General features: G+C 47.7%; 3 protein-coding genes and 1 pseudogene across 9 annotated transcripts in view; 2 read left to right on the forward strand and 2 right to left on the reverse strand.

Annotated features, from left to right (window-relative positions):
- Window positions 1–13,006, reverse strand: part of KIAA0753 — a 60,807-nt gene extending 47,801 nt beyond the window's left edge. For 2 of the 6 annotated variants that reach the window (XM_079905911.1, XM_079905905.1), the window contains exons 1-3: window positions 8,780–9,497; window positions 7,947–8,109; window positions 138–762 (exon numbers count right to left, since the gene is read on the reverse strand). In XM_079905911.1, the coding sequence (XP_079762037.1) occupies window positions 138–762; window positions 7,947–8,042 (721 nt within the window). In that variant the 5' untranslated portion in view covers window positions 8,043–8,109; window positions 8,780–9,497. Of the gene's footprint in view, window positions 1–137; window positions 763–7,946; window positions 8,110–8,779; window positions 9,498–11,378; window positions 11,431–12,324; window positions 12,414–12,968 lie in introns of those variants that run through there. The other 4 variants (XM_079905906.1, XM_079905907.1, XM_079905908.1 and 1 more) reach the window with 4 other exon arrangements.
- On the forward strand, window positions 1,631–5,487 carry LOC307177352 (large ribosomal subunit protein uL1-like; annotated as a pseudogene). Its single transcript has 2 exons — window positions 1,631–1,637; window positions 4,446–5,487. The product of its transcript is annotated as a large ribosomal subunit protein uL1-like (transcript).
- Window positions 9,667–12,661, reverse strand: LOC307177392 (uncharacterized protein; the record flags this gene model as incomplete). The annotated part of the gene is made up of 2 exons (XM_079904497.1): window positions 11,256–12,661; window positions 9,667–10,376 (listed from the first exon to the last, which is right to left on the reverse strand). The coding sequence occupies exons 1-2, from the start codon at window positions 12,646–12,648 to the stop codon at window positions 9,667–9,669; spliced, it is 2,103 nt and encodes a 700-aa protein (XP_079760623.1). The 5' UTR covers window positions 12,649–12,661.
- Window positions 13,007–13,151: 145 nt separating the features above from the next.
- TXNDC17 (thioredoxin domain containing 17) lies at window positions 13,152–16,078 on the forward strand. The gene is made up of 4 exons (XM_079903760.1): window positions 13,152–13,555; window positions 14,127–14,208; window positions 14,636–14,711; window positions 15,852–16,078. The coding sequence occupies exons 1-4, from the start codon at window positions 13,411–13,413 to the stop codon at window positions 15,918–15,920; spliced, it is 372 nt and encodes a 123-aa protein (XP_079759886.1). The 5' UTR covers window positions 13,152–13,410; the 3' UTR covers window positions 15,921–16,078.
- The last annotated feature ends 233 nt before the right edge of the window (window positions 16,079–16,311 follow it).

A 16,311-nucleotide genomic window follows, 5' to 3' on the forward strand; every position in this document is an offset into this window, starting at 1 on the left:
CCACCTGTCTTGTCATGAGTGCTCACTCTAGTGACAGGAGAGAATGGAATGTGACAGGGGGCAGGGTCCTGAAGAATGTATTTGGACTATACCCTCTCATAGCATCTTTTCGAAGTCAAGAGTCCAATTTTTCTCACCTTTTTTAGTTAATTCTTCAATTTTATGGATACAACTGCTCAATTCTTTCTGGAGTCGCTGAACTTCCAGCAGGCTTTTGTGTCCACATAGGCTTTTGTGGTCACCTATCCTGGCATGTGGCTGAAGTCCTGGATCACGAGTGGGTGGCGAGTTTGGCATGGTGAGGTCTGACTGTCCTGGATGAGATGTGTACAGGTATACCTTGGCACCTGAGCTGGAAATTTCTACTTTGGATGGCTGGTTGCTGCCGTGACAGACTTCCCGACTCTTTGATTCCTTCCTTTCCACTCTATGGTCAGATATTTTATGGTTAGACTGTCCACATTTCTGAAGGATTTGGGGCTGACTTCTGAGATGGTGTTCTTTTATATGTTCTTCAAGTTGTCTTCGTTTTACATCTCTTTTGGCTAGATGGACGGCATAGCTAAGTCTCTCTTCTGATATGACAGAAAATGAAACAGAACTGCCCAGGTCAGGACCGTCTCTAAAACCTGAATCTCTACAATGGTATGACTCATTGTATGAGTGCTTTAGTTTTTCAATTCTAATTCCATGTGGGCAAGAATATTGGATTGCCAAGTTGCTTGAATGTGTAGGAACATTCCTATTAAACTGCAGCTGGTTCTTCAAAAAAAATAAATAAAAGCAAGCACACATTAGAAAAAGAACATATTGCATAGTTAGTATATGTCTATAATCAAGTTTCTAACATTTCACCCACACGATTATTAGTGCTAGGAGGTGTTTTCCTGTTGTACTGATAGAATCAGCTACTCTCACACACCCTTGAGTTAACCACACACCCCTGGTTCTATCCTACCATCACCCAGTCCCCAGTATTATACTTCTGGTTTACTAGCAGCATACTAGAATCCTCCTCACAAAGTCAACTCAGAAAGCTTCAAACAGACCCAGTAAGTTCCTCAACTCCCCAGTGATGGACTTCTGCCCTGTATCAAAATGTCAGTTTCCAGCAAGTGATCAGTACAATTCATTATGAGTGTTCCTGAAAATTGCTCCACAGATGCACCACACAGAACCTAAGCCACTGACAATACTCTTCCTGAGATTTTTCATCTGGTGGTTAGACCACATCTCTTATCCTACACCTAAGTGCATCTTGCTCTAAACAGTCCACTTCACCTTCTTATGCAAGTTTAAGTGTTTGTTAGTTATAATCATGATAGACACAGGTTTTGTTTTTCACTTAACAAACATAGGCATGTTTCCATACTCCCCCAGTTTTCATTATTTTTCACAGTTGCACTTTCCAAAATCCAATGAATGGCCTTTTCATGCTTAACCTAACTATAACCTTATTATTAAACAGTTAGATTGTTTCAGCTTTTCCACTAATAGAAATATTACTTCAATTAATAGTCCCATGCATTTAGTTTTTTCCTCTTTTTAAATTATTTCCTTAGGATAAATGATCTGTTCTGCAATTACTAGGTCAAAGGGAGCAAACAATTCTGTGGCTTTGGACCTGTCCATGGCAGGTAAATAGCACTAGGAGAATCCGTGCATGCAAACCCAGTGCAGCCTGTGCTGTGATGCCTTATTCTTGAGACGGCCTCCCCAACTCTCACAGCACACACAAGAACATGTGTTTATACAATCATGTGTATAAAGAGTTATTTTAAACTAACCCAGTGTGATAAAACTTCAGGAAAGTATTTTAGGGAAAAAAAGTAGAGATGAGAGAGAAAAAAAATAATTACCATCTGAAAGGTGCACAGAATGAGGAACAATACTTGGAACTTATGGCCTTATTGGAGAAATCTTCCCCCAAAGTAAAAATAACCTAAAATACCTAGGGGATTTCATGTAAGTACTAGGAAAAAAAAAATGAAAGAATGAATTCCTCTTTAACCTGGGTGTAGGGAAAGGCTTTTCTAACTGTGACTCAAAATCCATATGCAATAAAAGAGTGATAATTTTTACTACATTAAAATAAAAAAATTTAAAACAATTTGTTTTTTATGGTTTAAAAACACCATAAACAAAGTCAAAGAACTGAAAAACTGGAAGAAAAATATTTGTAAATTGAGATGAAAAAAGACCAAAACTCAGTAGAAAATGGTGAAAACACATAACAGACAACTAACAACAACAAAAAAAGAAACACGGCCCTTAAATATATGAAAAGTTCGTCAAGTTCATAAAAACACAAATTAAAACTACACTGAGACAGCAACAGATCAGCAAAAATTAAGAGATATAACAACACATGCTGTTGGCAAGACTGGGAAAACAGGCCTTCTCACAGGATGCTGGTGGGAGCACAACCCTCAGAGACGGGACTCCGGCAACAGCAAACAAAACCACACATGTGTTTGCCTTTTGACCCAGCAGTCTCACTTCCAGGAATTTATCCTGAAGATACACCCCCAACAATACAGATGCACAGGGTTACTCACTGCTCTACTGTAACTGCCAAGTATTGGAATTGACCTAAATGCCTATGTAGAAGCATGTCTCAAACTGTGCTATATCCTGGATTTCCTTGGTGGCGCAGTGGTTAAGAATCCGCCTGCCATTGCAGGGGACACGAGTCCGAGCGCTGGTCCAGGAAGATACCACATGTCGCAGAGCAACTAGGCCTGTGTGCCACAACTACTGAGCCTGTGCTCTAGAGCCCTCAAGCCACAACTACTGAGTCCGTGTGCCACAACTACTGAAGCCCACGTGCCTAGAGCCCGTGCTCCCCAACAAGAGAAGCCACTGCAATGAGAAGCCTGTGTACTGCAACGAAGAGTAGCTCCCACTCACTGCAACTAAAAGCCCACACTCAGCAACGAAGACCCAACGTAGACATGAATAAAGAAAGAAAGAAAGAAAAGAAAACAAAAGAAACTATGCTACATCCACACAGAGGAGTACTATGAAGATGTTAAGAAGAATGAGGAAGATATGTATGAACTCATGCAGAGGGATTTCTCAGATATGCTGTTCAGTGAAAAGAGCAAAGTGCAAAAAAGAGTATCTGTAATACTCCACCCTTCAAAAAAGGGGAGAAGTACTTCATGAGAAAGCACATACACATCTGATCATTTGTGCAGAAAGAAACAAAGGGAAGAAAAATCAGAGAATAATAAGATTAGGTATCTACAGGGTGTGGGTAGAAATTGGGTGGAAAGGATAGAGGGAATGGGGGGGCGGTAATACTTCACTGAATGTCCCTTTTTGCACACGTTTGTTTGGAACCACATTAATGTTTCCCATGTACTAGAGAGATAGGAAGGAAAAGAAGAAGGGAGGGAGAAAGGGAGGAAGATAATAAATAAAATTCATACGGATGAAGGAAAACCCTAAAAATAAATACCAACAGAAACCTATGAACCAAAATGAAGTTCAAACGACTAACATAACCACACGAAAAAGTGGAGGTTTAAAAAAAAAAAATCAACCCAATTAACTTTTGAACATAGCATTTGGACTATATGCCCTCAGGCTAAAGACAAAAAGTTCTCTAAACAAATACTGAACTCTAATTTGTAGGGTTCTTTTTTTGCAGAGGCATGGATTGCAATTCTCAAACAGTTTTGTACATTCTAGGATTGAGCAAATGAGTACGCATACTGTGGATAACTGGAGACTGGTTTCACATTGTTGAATACGGGAGTTACAAATGGGAAGTGTTAGATTGGACTGGAGATACCTGTGTGAACTCATGGGTTTAATATAGACAGATAGGTAGACAGACAAACAGAAACACGGAAAGGGAGGAAAGAATGGAGTAAGACAGAGGAGGGGAGAAGGAAGGAGGAAGTGCAGATCTGCATACAAATGTGTGTACAGGCACACAAGTATATATATCTATTTCCCAATTATGTCCTCTGGGAGGGCATATAAGAGAAACACTGACATCCAAGAACCAATGAGCACATCTAGTACCCGGATACTGATTCCTAAAATCCATTCTCCACCAAAGGGATGAAGTCTCCTTTGATAAATGGCTGATTCTAGGGCTGGGACAGGGGAAAATTATGCTGAGCCTGGAATATCTTTTTATAGCAAAAAGTGGTCGAAGATTGATGGAAACGTGAAAGGGACACTAGAATCAGCTTGAAGTGACTCTCATTTCACTGGCCAAATCAGAGACCCTTTTTTTTTTTTTTTTGCGGTACGCGGGCCTCTCTCTGTTGTGGCCTCTCCCGTTGCGGAGCACAGGCTCTGGACGCGCAGGCTCAGCGGCCATGGCTCACGGGCCCAGCCGCTCTGCGGCATGTGGGATTTTCCCGGACCGGGGCACGAACCCGTGTCCCCTGCATCGGCAGGCGGACTCTCAACCACTGCGCCACCAGGGAGGCCCCAGAGACAATTTGAATATCATACTGAATTAAGTAACACTCTCAAAGTCTGCTCTGATATAAATAAGTCACCACCACATCATAATACAAAATTGATTCAGGCAAAAATCATCCATGAGCTCTTTTCCGGTTATCGCGGCGCGAGGGGCCATAGCAGCAAAGTCTCCCGAGACTCCCTCTACGAGGTGGTGCAGGAAGTCCTGCACGAGAACCAGCGCAAACGCGGTAAGTTTTGGAGACGGTGGAGCTTCAGATCAGCCTGAAGAACTATGACTCTCAGAAGGACAAACGCTTCTCAGGCACCGTCAGGCTTAAGTCCACTCCCCACCCCAAGTTTTCCGTATGTGTTCTGGGGGACCAGCAGCACTGTGATGAGGCCAAGGCTGTGGATATCCCCCCCGTGGACACTGAGGCCCTGAAGAAACTCAGCAAGAATAAGAAACTGGTCAAGAAGTTGGCCAAGAAGTATGATGCCTTTTTGGCTTCAGAATCTATGATCAAGCAGATCCCACAAATCCTGGGCCCAGGCCTGAATAAGGCTGGCAAGCTCCCTTCCTTGCTGACCCACAATGAGAACACGGTGGCCAAGTTGATGAAGTGAAGTCTGCAATCAAGTTCCAGATGAAGAAGGTGCTGTGTCTGGCGGTGGCTGCTGGCCACATGAAAATGACAGATGATGAGCCTGCGTACAACATCCACTTAGCTGTCAGCTTCCTGGTGTCGTTGCTCAGGAAAAACCGGCAGAACGTTCGGGCTTTGGCAGAACGTTCGGGCTTTGTACATTCAGAGCACCATGAGCAAGCCCCAGCGCCTGTACTAAGGCACAGCTTAATAAACCATACTCCCACCATTAAAAAAAAAAATCATCAGTGAATGCTAAACTAGCAAATGAAGTTTGGGGAATAAAAGGATATTAACATAGTCTCAAAGACAGATACCTTCCAATTACAAAAGGCAAAAGAGTAACTTTACAATGGAAAACTTGGCAGACACCACCTTAATCAAATAATTAAAGTTAACATTGTCAGTAATGGGACTAAATCGACAGCGTGTACCTCCTGATATGATGCACTGAGAAGAACTCAGCATCACCTCGGTGGTTTTCCCACCGCAAGTGCATAACCTGAACGTAATTATAAGAAAATTTCAGACAAACCCAAAATGAGAGGAAATCCTCAAATAACAAGCCTGTAGTTTTCAAAAATGTCAATGTTATGAAATACAAAGACTCAAAAATCGTTCAGATTAAAGGAAACTAAAGAAACATGACAACGAAACTCATGATCTTAGATTTTCTTTCACTCTGAAGGACATTATCGGAACAACTAACAAAATCTCAGTGAGGTCTGTAGATTACATGATAGCATCATTTGATGTTAATTTCCTGATTTTGATCACTGTACCATGATTATACAAGCAAAAGTACTTAGGGGCAAAAGGGCATCATGTTTGTAACTTACTCTTAACCAGTTTAGAAGTGTGTGTGTGTGTGTGTGTGTGTGTGTGTGTGTGTGTGTAGTGAGACAGAGAGAGAGAAAAAAAAGGAAGGAGGGAGAGAGAGAGGGAGGGAAAATGTAATAAAATGCTAACATTTGGGGAATCTGGGAGAAGAGTATCCAGGAATTCTGCGTACTATTCTTGCAGCTTTTCTGTCAGTCTGAAATTATGTTAAAATTTTAAAAAAGTTTTTCTTTGAGATATTACTATACACCCACCAGAATGGTATAATTAAAAAATATATAGAATTAAAAAACACCAGCAAATGCTGGCAAAGATGTGGAGCAACTGGAGCTCTCATTCATTACTGGTAGGAAAATAAAATGGTACAACCACTTTGGAAAAAGGGGTGTTGGTTTGTTAAAAAACTAAACATACACCTACCCTATGACCCAGCAATTTTACTTCCAGGTATTTACCCAAGAGAAATGAAAACATGTTTACAAAAAGATCTGTACAAGAATGTTCATAGCAGCTTCATTCATAGTGACCCAAACAGCGCAGGTGTCCATCAATTGGAGAATGAATAAACAGTGGTACACATTTACTATGGAACACTACTCAGTATTCGAAAGTAACAAACTACTGATACATGCAGCAAGGTGGATGAATCTCAGAAATATTACACCAAATCTCAGAAACATCATACCCAGTGAAAGAAGCCTCACACAAAAGAGTACACAGTATATGACTCTGCTTACATGAAGCTCTAGAACAAACAAAGCTAATCTATGTTGAAAAAAAATCAGAATAGTGGTTGCCTGTGGAGGGCCGGGGTGGGACTGACTAGGAAGGGGCACGAGAGAACTTTCTGGGGTAATGTAAATGATCTGTATCTTGATAGTGGTATTATACATGGGTTATACATGTGTATACACATGTGTATACACTTGTCAAAACTCAGCAAATGTGACAAGATGTATACATTTCAGTGTATTTGTTGCAGATGTAAAATGTACATCAAAAGAAAAAAATGGTAAACAAAGGATGAATTCTAGGGGACTTCCCTGGTGGTCCAGTGGTTAAGACTTTGCCTTCCAATGCAGGGGGTGCAGGTTCAATCCCTGGTCAGGGAGCTAAGATCCCACATGCCTCGGGCCGAAAAACCAAAGCACAGAACAGAAGCAATATTGTAACAAATTCAATACAGACCATTTAAAAATGATCCACATCAAAAAAAAAAAAAAATCTTTAAAAAAGTATGAATTCTAGTGTATGATACGCATGCTCAAGTACTCAGGGTACTCAGAGTCTGCAATTTATTTATTTATTTTATTTTTATTTTATTTATTTATTTTTGGCTGTGTTGGGTGTTCGTTGCTGCACGCGGGCTTTCTCTAGCTGTGGCAAGCGGGAGCTACTCTTCGTTGCAGTGTGCAGGCTTCTCGTTGCGGTGGCTTCTCTTGTTGAGAAGCACGGGCTCTAGGCATGTGGGCTTCAGTAGTTGTGGCACGCGGGCTCAGTAGTTGTGGCTCACGGGCTCTAGAGTGCAGGCTCAGTAGTTGTGGCGCACAGGCTTAGTTGCTCCGTGGCATGCGGCATCTTCCTGGACCAGGGCTGAACCCATGTCCTCTGCCTTGGCAGGCAGATTCTTATCCACTGTGCCACCAGGGAAGCCCCTGAAATTTATTTTGATCTGAGTCCAAAAGTATGAGGGATTGATGAATGGATTCTAGAGGGATGGATTGAAGGATAGATATGCAATGGAACAAACACATGAAATAGTAATGGAATCTACAGGTTCACTGTAAAATTCTGTTTGTTTTATGTTTGAAGATTTGCGTAAATACAATGCTGGGAGAAAAGACATTTTGGGGACAACGGGGTGAAGCTGAATAAGAACCATCTTAGATAATATTAGGGAATTATTTTTTGTCCATTTTCTTAGGTGTGATAATGGTTAAATCTAAAAGGTGATTTAAAACGTGTTCATTGCCCTTTTCTTTGTCTGAAATGTTTCATAACAAAACTCTGAAGAGAAAAATAGAACGAAACTACCTGGGTCTGAAGTTTCCTGGGGTCACTCCTCCCATCCAGTTGGACGCTAGATGCTAGATGAACACAGGTTGAGGCTGGTCTGCCTGATCCCATCATGTCAGAAAGTGTAGTACAATAGTGAAAGCTCAGTTATCAGCCAACAGTTCTCTCCTAAAATCATTGCCTAAAATAAAAGAAAGTACTTTCAGACCAACTGTATTCAAACGAAAGGAAAGAGTAAGTAAAACACAGTGCCATGCTCATATAACAATATTGTAGTAGCCCCCAGCCACCTCATACTACAGAGTGAATGCTTAAGGACAGGTATACGACAGTTTCTTCCACTTACTAAAGCAACTACACTTTTGAAATTCTACCTTCCAAGCGAATAGGGGACACACTAGCTTAATGACTATCTCTTGAGCCCTTTTCATTCCAAATTTCACATCTCAAAGGTCACCAAAATCAGAGCTCTGCTACGGTAAACAAGCACTTTCCCGCAAGGAAGTTTTACGGATATACAGCCTACATTAATAAATCCTAACTACTAACCAAAGAGCAGTACACTTCACTCTTCTAGGTAGCTCAAAAGGACATAACTCTGAATGACTCTAAGTAAACCTGTGGCATCGGACTACCTAGACTGACGCCAGGAACTGCCATTAACTAGCTGAATGACCTCTGTACATCTTCAATTTCCCCCAAACTCCCCCCACCCTATATTCACATACAGTGTCTAACAGATAAGAGCGTTTTGTAAACTACACACGCATCAGTGCCTCTCCCTATTCTGAATGCCTCCTTATAGACACTACTGCCCCTGCACTCACACACTTGCTCATGTCGTTATTTACCTATTTCACAGGTATCTGTCTCATCTTCCCAGCTAGACAAGGTTCCTGGAGGGTTAGGGCCTTGTCTTGCTCTTCTCTGAGATTCCCCACAACAGTGCTTTGAGCATAGTGGACAATTTAACTCAACATTTGTCGAATTAAGCAGATTTTCCATAAACTGACTAGTGTTAACTGCATGGGGGAGCTTGCCCTCTCAAAGAATCCCATAGGAACTCAACTGGGAAATTCAGGTTTTTTTAAAGATCCCTAATTTAAGCTTTTGAATAAACTCAAGGATTGTAGACTGGATTTGCTTAAAGACTGACACATCTGTAGAAATATAAAGATTCCTTATTTCTAAGGCTGTAGAGACATGATCAAAAGCGGAGATGGGAGGAAGCACCCGAGTGAGGCAATCCCAACTGGCTTGACATCACCACAGTCCAGGGGCCGGAGCCGCAGAATGAAGGAGCCTGCAGAATTGGGGCCTGGGCATCTGTGGCTTGTACGTGGTCAGTACTTTCCCCCTGGATGCCAAAGGCCTAACAGTCCATTCTCCAACAGGAAGAAACTAGGTGATCCCCACAGTTCCAGGATACCTCGAGTGATCTACACACACACACAAGCACATACACACACAAAGTCCAGGGACACCCACCCCGAACCGTTCCCCTTATACAAAGTCCTGGGACACCCCTCTCCTTGCAACCTGTCCCTTTCCCATTGCGCCAGAAAACCTCCCAATGTATTATCCCATATACGATGAGGCATCTCCAGGAAGTATCTGTCTCCCCCATCCTGAGACACCCTTACGGCCTGTGCCTTCATCCATAACCCAGGACAAATCTCCCCCCAACCTGTTCCCTCCCAAAGAGCCCCAGGGTCCCCCAACTTGTTCCCTATATATACTACTGGAATGCACCCCTCAATCTGTCCTCCCCCTCACAATTTTCTCCCAAATTGTTCCCCCTCCCTCTGATTCTAGACCCTCCTGCAGCCTGTCTCCTCCCACCCTGCTGTGCATGATCTCTCAAGTGGCCAATGCCTGTCTCCTCCCTTGAAACCGGGGGCACTTCCTCGGCTTCATTCACCCCCCAAGCCGTGCCTGTCCTGGACACCCCTGGCGCGTTCTCAGAGTCCGGTTCTTCCCCCGCAGACCTTGGGCAGCTCCATAACCTGGTCCCACGCCCACAGGTGTAAGACACGCCCCCCGGCAGCCCCAGGACACTTCTACCTCCTGTCTCCCACCTTGGAGCCCCGGGGCCCTCTGTGCACGGCCTCCTCCCCGCCATGAAGCTGGAGACAGCCGTACTGGGATCTTCTCCTGCAGACCCAGTCACCCACACTGCGGCAGGCCGGCACCCCGCCGTGGGAACTCCTACAGCTGCAAGCACCCCCAAAGACAGAGGTACCCTCACAGCCCCAGGGACAGCTCCATCGGCTCTCCTTCTCCATAGGCCTGCAATGCCTTCAGAGTCAGTCTCCCCGTTCCCAGGTCCTGAAGCCCTGGCAGCAGTGGGCACCTCAGTCGCCTGTCTCCTTCTCCATACCCCTGAGCCACTCCCAGAGCTGGCATCACCCACCAGCGGTCCAGGGGCCCCAGCAGCTGTGGACACCCCTGCGGTCAGAAGTACTCCCGCAGTCTGTCCCCTCCCTGGCAAGCGTGAGAAACCCCCAAGGCCAGTCTCCACCCCCAGGGGACCAGGTACCCGAGAAGCCATGGGCACCTCAGCAGCCACAGGAACCCTAGCACTCTGTCTCCTTCCCCATGATCCTGGGGAAGCCTCACAACCAGTATCCTCTCCCACAGACCACAGCTCCTGGGGAGCCATAGGTACCCCTGAAGCCAAGGGTATCCTGGGAGTACAAACCTCTCCCCACAGGTTCAAGTCATCCCTGGAGCCGCCTTCCTGACACACAGAGCCAGACACCCACACAGCGGCAGGCACCCTGGCAGGTACGCTTCCAGACCCAGACGTACACACAGCTGCGGGCGCCCCTGCTGGGGCACTCCTGTGCTTGGACACACCTGCTGCCTCTGGCGACCCCACTGCCTCAGACAGCCCCACGGCCTGTCTTCTCATGCAGAGACATGAGGCATCCCCACAGCCAGCCTCCTGATCCACAGACCCGGGTCCCCCTAAAGCTGCAGGCACTGGAGCCTCTTGCCCCCCCAGAGCCTCTTGCCCCCCCAGAGCCCGCCTCCTTTCCCACAAACTCAAGACATTCCCACCGCAGGTCTCCTCCCCGACAGCCCCCGTCACTGCATCAGCCGGGGGCGCCCCCAGAGCCTGCTGCCTAGCCCACAGGCCTGGGACACCACCGCCGATGGTCCATTCTCCCACGGCTCCCGCTACCATCGGAGCCTGGGACACCCTCACAGGCTGTTCCGTTCCCCACAGACCCCAGACACTCCCACAGCCTGTCTCTGGCCCCGGAGTCCTAGGTACTCCCATAGCCTGTCCTATGTCCCACAGGCCTGGAGCGCCCCCAGGACCTGCCTCCTGCTCATCAGGACCAGACACCTCTGCAGGCTGTGCAGCTTCCCGGGACCCGAAGTCGCCCCCAGAGCCTGTCTCCACCCACACAGCCTGCCCCGTCTCCCCGAATCCTGGCTCACCCCGACATCTCGTTCCTGCTCCAGTCGCACAAGGCACCCCTATGGGCTGTCCCGTGCCCCACAGGCCAGGGAGACGTCCGGCGTCTGTCTCCTCCACGGCTTGTCTCCTCCGCCACGCGGCTGGGGCACCCACAGAGGGAGTTTCCTCCCGCGCAGCTCTGGGCACCCCTGCGGTCCGCCCCCTTCCCCCTAAGCCTGGGGTATCCCCACACACAGGCGCCTGCGCTGCCTGCTCCCTCCCCCGCAGACCTGGAGCAGCCCTGCCGCCTGGCTCTCCCTCCACAGCTCTGGGTACCTCCACAGCCTCAGGCCACCCCACAGTGGCCCCGGGAACCCCCCCAGTCGACCCTTTTCCCCAAGAGCCCGGGGCAACCCCATAGCCTATCCCCTCCACGGGCCCAGGCACCGCCACGGCTTGTCTTCTCCCCCGCGGGTGTGGGGCAATCCCAGAACTTGCCTCCAGAGCCCCAGGCACAGCCACAGGTGGCATCCTCACAGCCTGGCCTTGCCCACACCAATCTGAGGCCCTCTCACAGCCTGCCCCTAGGTCCGGAGCTATGGCTACTCCTGCGGCCCGGGGGACTGGCCTGGCCTGTCCTTTCACCCATGGTCCGGTGAGACCACCACAGCTGGTCTCTACCCACGAAGCCCGGCCAGGAACCCCCCTTTCAACCGGCCCTTCTGCAGACACGGGATGGAGCTCGACTCTGCTTCCTTCCCCACATCCTGAAGCTGCCCTCATAGCCTGCACCTTCAACCACAGTTCCAGAATGCTCTCATGCCCCGTAGATCCCGGACGACCTTTTCTCTCACAGCCTCGGGGGCTCCTATAAGCCGTCTCCTCCTCCTCCCCAGTGCCAGTCACCCACACAGAGCCGACAGGCCCCACCACCTGGGGTTCCCCCACTGCCCCGTTCACCCACACAGTCCCAAGGTCCCTTGCTACCTCCATCGAGACTGCCGTGCCAGGTGTCCCCGCAGCCTTGTTCGCCCCAGCGGCCTGGGCTGTCCCCGCTGCAGGTCTCCTCCCCCATGACCGCCGACAGTCCTGCAGCCTTTCCGCACTCACACAGCGCGTCTCCCGCACCGAGGACCTCGCCCGGCGCCTCCCTCCACGGCTTCGGGACGTCCCTGCACCCCGTCTCTTCTCCCACGGCCGCCGGACTCCGCGCCCGAACCTGCTGGGCCCCACGCAGCGGCCCTGCGTCTCCGCCGCTAGCTCGCCCCTGCGCAGCCCCGGCAAGACTCCTGGGCCAGCCGCCCCACTCATCGCTCCAGGGCGACTCCCGCCTTCCCAACGCAGCCCCGCGGCACTTTCTGTCTCAGCACCGGCTCCCAGAGCGGCTCCACACACGCACTCACACACTCAGCTCTAGCCCTCTGAGCCTTCCTCCCTCCCAGCCCCCTGCCCCCGCCCAGTGCCGGACGCCCGCCCCCCGGTCCCGGGGCCCCACTAAAGCCTCGGCAGGAGAAAAGGTAATTAGGCCCGACGAGCGGCAAGATCTGCGCTGGGTCAGAGTCTCCTCTCCCGCAGATCCATGACTCCTAACGCGGCTTCCCACAATCCCCCCAGCTCTGGCCAGAGCCCACCTGGTCTGGGGCGCGGCGCGCCTACCAGAAAGCGGGCTGGGGTCCGCAACTAGGCCTCCCTTCCGGCCGCTCGCCCAGTCGCCATGGCAACGGGCGCAGGGCGGGTTGGGAGCCGTTAAGGCTCCGGAGCCACCTAAGGGTCCAGGGGCTGCGTGGCGGCAGGTTTTGCAGCCACTGCACATGGGCTGGGGCCGGGACCAGACAGGGGCAAAAGCCGGGGTTTCGGGGTGCAGTCAGCACTGAGAGACCTGAGAAAATAGAATAGAAAAACGGTGCAGAGGAGTTTTGGCCGTCAGAGGCTCCCGTAGCACCTCAGAGCCGGGCTTGCTTTCTCAGGCCCTGCCCAGCTCCCCGCCCACCCGGAAACAGCTTCGCCCCACCCCGCAGGGAGCTTCTCCCAGCGGCCCAAGACACCTCTAGCTGTCCGAGTCACGCTCTCCCGATGGCCCGCTACGAAGAGGTGAGCGTGTACGGCTACGAGGAGTTCATGCAGGCGGTGGAGCAGCACAGTGGCAAGACCATTTTCGCCTATTTTTCTGGTTCTAAGGACGCCGAAGGCAAAAGCTGGTGCCCCGACTGCGTGCAGGGTGAGGCCGGGATTCGGGGGCTGCAGCCCAGAGTAAGTGGCAGGAAGGCCGAGGCTATGGCCAGAGTGGGGTGGAGAGGAAGCGGAGAGAGTCTTGTTACCGGAGTCCCGCAGGGCGATCTGAGCTCTCACCTTGCCTTTTCCTACCCTGTTCCCGACTCTCCTCCTATTAAGTCCTTCCCGCCCCGCCAAGTGTGCTCTTCTACCATTCGACCCAGGTAATCTTGGAATCTAGTCCATTAGAACTTTTCACTTCCCCAATGTGATTAGTGTCTTACAGGAGACGTGAATTGGTCTCCTTATGGTAAGTCAGCAAATATTTGTCTTTCATTGTTCTGGGCGCTGTGGCCTGGGGACAAATCAGGACTGAAAGTGGGTCCTTACCCTTAAAGTGGCTCTCAAAAAAAAAAAAAAATCAGAAAAAAACACGTGACTTCCGTTTATCTCCTCAGTTAACTGCAGGATAAAGTCTGAGTACTTACCAAGACGGAGGGGAGGGGAGGGGAGAGGGACGCTGTTCATCAGTGCCTGATTGTAAAGTTGGTAATTATTTCTATCAACTTTTTAAAAAGCTGAACCGGTCGTACGAGAGGGGCTGAAGCATGTTGGTGAAGGATGTGTGTTCATCTACTGCCAAGTAGGAGAAAAACCTTAGTAAGTGGCAATGCGTACTCTATTTCCCAGACATGCACTAGACTCTTGCAAATTTAGGCAGGAAGGGTCTTGTGATTCAGGTTCTGAGTTCTAAGATACAGTCGGATAAGTCAAGCAATTAGAATATATTAAATACGAATTAAAAATTCGAATGTTCAGCCATTTGTATTAGGTAAGGGTAATTCAATAATTTGGCCTGATGTTAGTTCAGAACTTGTCTTTACATTTATTTTATATCTTAGTATATATTCACTTAAATGAAAACTTTGCACAGGAGAATATATGTTGTAGATGTCAAGGTTTTTAAAATGTTTACAACAAAAACAATGATTACTGAAAGACTGAAAGTGGGAATATATCAAATACAAAGCAGAATGTAAGAAACCAAGTAAATATTTTTCATGATCACTTTCTCCTTCTGAAATAGTTGGAAAGAGCCAAATAATGACTTCAGGAAAAAGTTGAAATTAACTGGAGTGCCTACACTACTTAAATATGGAACAGTGAGTATCTTTCTTTAACTGTGTTGGGGATACAGTTCACCCTATCAAAACTCTTTTAACTTGTTCTGGATTCAAATTTGAAAAGATCTTGACATTTCATCCCATCACATTGCTCTTCAGAATGTATTCAAAATACACATGGCTGTCCATCCCTATGGCCTACCCCAATAAGTTATTAATAATGCAAATATTAGGGTTTTTATCATGCCTTTTTTCTTTTTTTGGGGCCTCTCCCGTTGCGGAGCACAGGCTCCAGACGCACAGGCTCAGGGGCCATAGCTCACAGGCCCAGCTGCTCCGCAGCATGTGGGAGCTTCCCAGACCAGGGCACGAACCCGTGTCCCCTGCATCGGCAGGCGGACTCTCAACCACTGCGCCACCAGGGAAGCCCTTTCATGCCTTTTATTTTTTTATTTATTTTTTAATTAATTAAATTTATTTTTGGCTGCATTGGGTCTTCGTTGCTGTGTGCAGGCTTTCTCTAGTTGCCGCGAGCGGGGGCTACTCTTCGTTGCAGTGCGCAGGCTTCTCATTGCGGTGGCTTCTCGTTGTGAAGCACAAGCTCTTGGCACGCGGGCTCAGTAGTTGTGGCGCACAGGCTTAGTTGCTCCGTGGCCCGTGGGATCTTCCCGGGCCAGGGCTCGAACCCGTGTACCCTGCATTGGCAGGTGGATTCTTAACCACTGCGCCACCAGGGAAGCCCCTTTTCATGCCTTTTAAAAGCCATCCTTATTTTAAAATTCTGTAAGCACTGTTGAAGAAAGTTGGTTAACATACAATTCCTTAAAACAGTGGCATCAATAGTTGTTTTCGACTTAATCCATAATTCTGGATGAAAAGAAAGGGCATGTCCTCTAGTTTAGTCATGGCCCTGGGATTCTAAATTAAAGAGTTAAAGGGAAGGGGTGACATCGGGCTTCCTGTCTCCTGTTTTAGTCCACGGAGCCAAGTATTTTAGTGATTCACCTTAAGGTAAATATCTTAACTATTTCATAAAGCTTGTTACAACTAGTTAATAGTTTCTGAATAGCATAATTTTTCTGTTCCAAGACTTGTGTCATTCAAGGTAGAACAACTCATTCCCCTCCTAATAACATTTTTGTAGCTGTGGGTTAAGATATGACTGTTGTTCTCTTACAGCCTCAAAAACTGGTAGAATCTGAGTGTCTTCAGGCCAACCTCGTGGGGATGTTGTTCTCTGAAGATTAAGATTTGACGATGGCAATTGTGTCTTTATTTCCTGATTTGCTCTAGTATAAAAGAATCTGCATACTTGCTTTGAATTCATGTTGGCAATAAATAAATGATGCTGTAAAAAAATTGGTACATGTCTAAACAATAGAGAGTGCTATTAAAATGCTCATGAACCCTCAGTTTGCTTTAATATACGGGTATATTTAAGCCACCATAGGTAGAATAATTCTTCAGGAGTGGCAGTAATAGCAAAGGAAGCTATTATTGGAGATGACAGAAATACCTAAAAGCCCCTAATAGTGCAGTAGACAGCTTCCAAATCTCTAAAGGAGTTAGGATCTTTTACCTTAAATTCCACGAATTTACAAAGAGCTGTTATTCCTGAAACTCCTTCTTTGGCTTTAGA

Source organism: Stenella coeruleoalba (assembly GCF_951394435.1).
Source record: "Stenella coeruleoalba genome assembly, chromosome: 19".
Taxonomy (NCBI): domain Eukaryota; kingdom Metazoa; phylum Chordata; class Mammalia; order Artiodactyla; family Delphinidae; genus Stenella; species Stenella coeruleoalba.